Source organism: Eurypyga helias, unplaced genomic scaffold, assembly GCF_000690775.1.
Source record: "Eurypyga helias isolate BGI_N326 unplaced genomic scaffold, ASM69077v1 scaffold38393, whole genome shotgun sequence".
NCBI classification, from domain to species: domain Eukaryota; kingdom Metazoa; phylum Chordata; class Aves; order Eurypygiformes; family Eurypygidae; genus Eurypyga; species Eurypyga helias.
In genome coordinates, this window is record NW_010239907.1 from 343 (window position 1) to 2,386 (window position 2,044).

The 2,044-nt window shown below is 64.8% G+C and overlaps 1 protein-coding gene across 1 annotated transcript in view; it reads left to right on the forward strand.

Moving 5' to 3' along the window:
- Nucleotides 1–12: 12 nt before the first annotated feature.
- SLC38A3 (solute carrier family 38, member 3) overlaps nucleotides 13–2,044 on the forward strand; it is a gene marked incomplete at its 3' end in the record, with an annotated part of 4,546 nt that continues 2,514 nt past the window's right edge. The window contains exons 1-6 of the mRNA XM_010148309.1: nucleotides 13–122; nucleotides 243–327; nucleotides 414–529; nucleotides 996–1,069; nucleotides 1,153–1,245; nucleotides 1,333–1,414. Of these exons, the coding sequence (XP_010146611.1) occupies nucleotides 13–122; nucleotides 243–327; nucleotides 414–529; nucleotides 996–1,069; nucleotides 1,153–1,245; nucleotides 1,333–1,414 (560 nt within the window). The remainder of the gene's footprint in view (nucleotides 123–242; nucleotides 328–413; nucleotides 530–995; nucleotides 1,070–1,152; nucleotides 1,246–1,332; nucleotides 1,415–2,044) is intronic.

Below are 2,044 nucleotides of genomic sequence, written 5' to 3' on the forward strand. Positions count from 1 at the left end.
CGTCTCCCAGCCATGGATGCCACAGACGTGCCCCTCCAGGCCGAGATGGTGGAGCTGGTGCCCAATGGGAAGCACTCAGCCGCGCTCACCGCCTCCGCCATCCCCTCGCTGGCGGGTGACAGGTAGGGGTCCTGGGACAAGCGGGTGTGCCGGGGGCTTTGGGGGTCCTCCTGGCTGCTGCTGGGCATGCTATGGGGGGCCAGGGCTCTGCTTCAGCCTCACCCTGCTCCCTCCCTGGCCAGGTTTGAGGAGAATCAGTCTGGCACAGCAGAGATGGAGGAGTTCCTGCCCCACGGCGCCGAGAAGAAGCAGACGCACTTCACCGATGTGAGTATTGGCACGGGCAGTATGGGGGGCCGGAGGGGAGCGGCTGGTGCCCAGTGCATCCCCTCCCCGTCATGTCTCGTGTGCAGTTCGAAGGGAAGACTTCTTTTGGGATGTCTGTCTTCAACCTGAGCAACGCCATCATGGGCAGCGGCATCCTGGGGCTGGCCTACGCCATGGCCAACACCGGCATCATCCTCTTCCTGTAAGTGCCGTGCACCCACGGGGACTCGGGCTGGGGGCTCCGGGAGGGAGCTCCTCCAAGGGGATGGGTGGGTGCTGGGGTTGCAGGTGAGAAAGGGGTGCCCAGCTCAGAGTGACACAGAGACCGGTCCCCTGCTGCCTGAGCAATGCCTGTCCCTGGCATGAGCTCTGTGCCCCACTGAGGAGGAGGATGATGAAGGCTTGACTTCCTTAATACACCACTAGATTTTCCCACATGGCCCGAAGGAGGCGGGTGCTGGCTCCCTTTGGGCGTGGGGACACAGACCCACAGCCTCCCACCCGTGGCCCCTCCGCCCCATCAGTGCCCAGCTGATGACAGGGCGAGGGGCTGGGTGGTCTGCCAGGACGTCTACCTGCAGGCAGAGCCTGCCCGTGCGGGGTTTGCCCTACGGCTGTGTCCGAGCCCAGTGCTGTGACCCACTGGTGACAGAGCTGTCCTCCCGCAGCTTCCTCCTGACAGCAGTGGCCCTGCTCTCCAGCTACTCCATCCACCTGCTGCTCAAGTCCTCTGGCATCGTGGGTGAGTGCCACGTCCACGGTGGGTCTGCGCCCGGGGGGTTTCCCCTCCTGACCCTCACCCTGCCACCGCTCCCTGTCCCGCAGGCATCCGTGCCTACGAGCAGCTGGGCTACCGAGCCTTCGGCACGCCGGGGAAGCTGGCTGCGGCCATTGCCATCACGCTGCAGAACATCGGAGGTGAGGGCAGGGCTTGGGGGGCGCCTGGTAGTGCTGGGGGGAGGACATGGGACGGCCGGCGCAGCATGACCTTGCTCTGCCCCACAGCCATGTCCAGCTACCTGTACATTGTTAAATCCGAAGTGCCTCTCGTCATCCAGACCTTCCTCAACCTGGAGGAGAAGACCACGTGAGTGCCCCTGCCCACGCTCCCTGCGTGCCTTCCCAGGCAGGCGCAGGCCTCGGGCTCCAGCTGTGCAGCCCATGGCAGGGATTTAGGGCCATTAAGCCACTACTATTTTTGATAACCATCAGTGCTGAATAAGCCCTCGGGTGGGATTAAACCCGGCTGAACTTCCAATCCCTGCTCCTCACATCCCCTTGGGATCAGGCTTTCCTCCTTGAGCAGTCCCTGGGGCTGCGGGGAGGGGACGGGGGCTCTGGTTGGGAATGCGTCCCTCCTTGCTCCGTGCCTGCATCCCTACGCAGCAGCATGGGGGGGTGAGATCTGGGCAGATGCTGGGCACTGGGACTTCCACCAGCCTGGGACTGGGTGTCCCAGCCAGGCCGGACTCTGTCTGCTCTGGGGTCCTTGACTGCATGTGGGGCAGGGGCTGGGCAAGGGTGCTGCCCCATGGGTGGCTGGGGGCGGCTCCCTCCACTCAGGGTATTGAGGACCAGGCTGAGCACCCTTGCAGGTGCTGGTACCCTCGTCCCGGCATCCTCCCACTGCCAGGCTGCCCGCTGGCACACAGCAGCTCTAGCCCTTGGGGGTGCCCCACTGTGGGAGGGCAGGACCCCAGCTCCATGATCCCCAGGG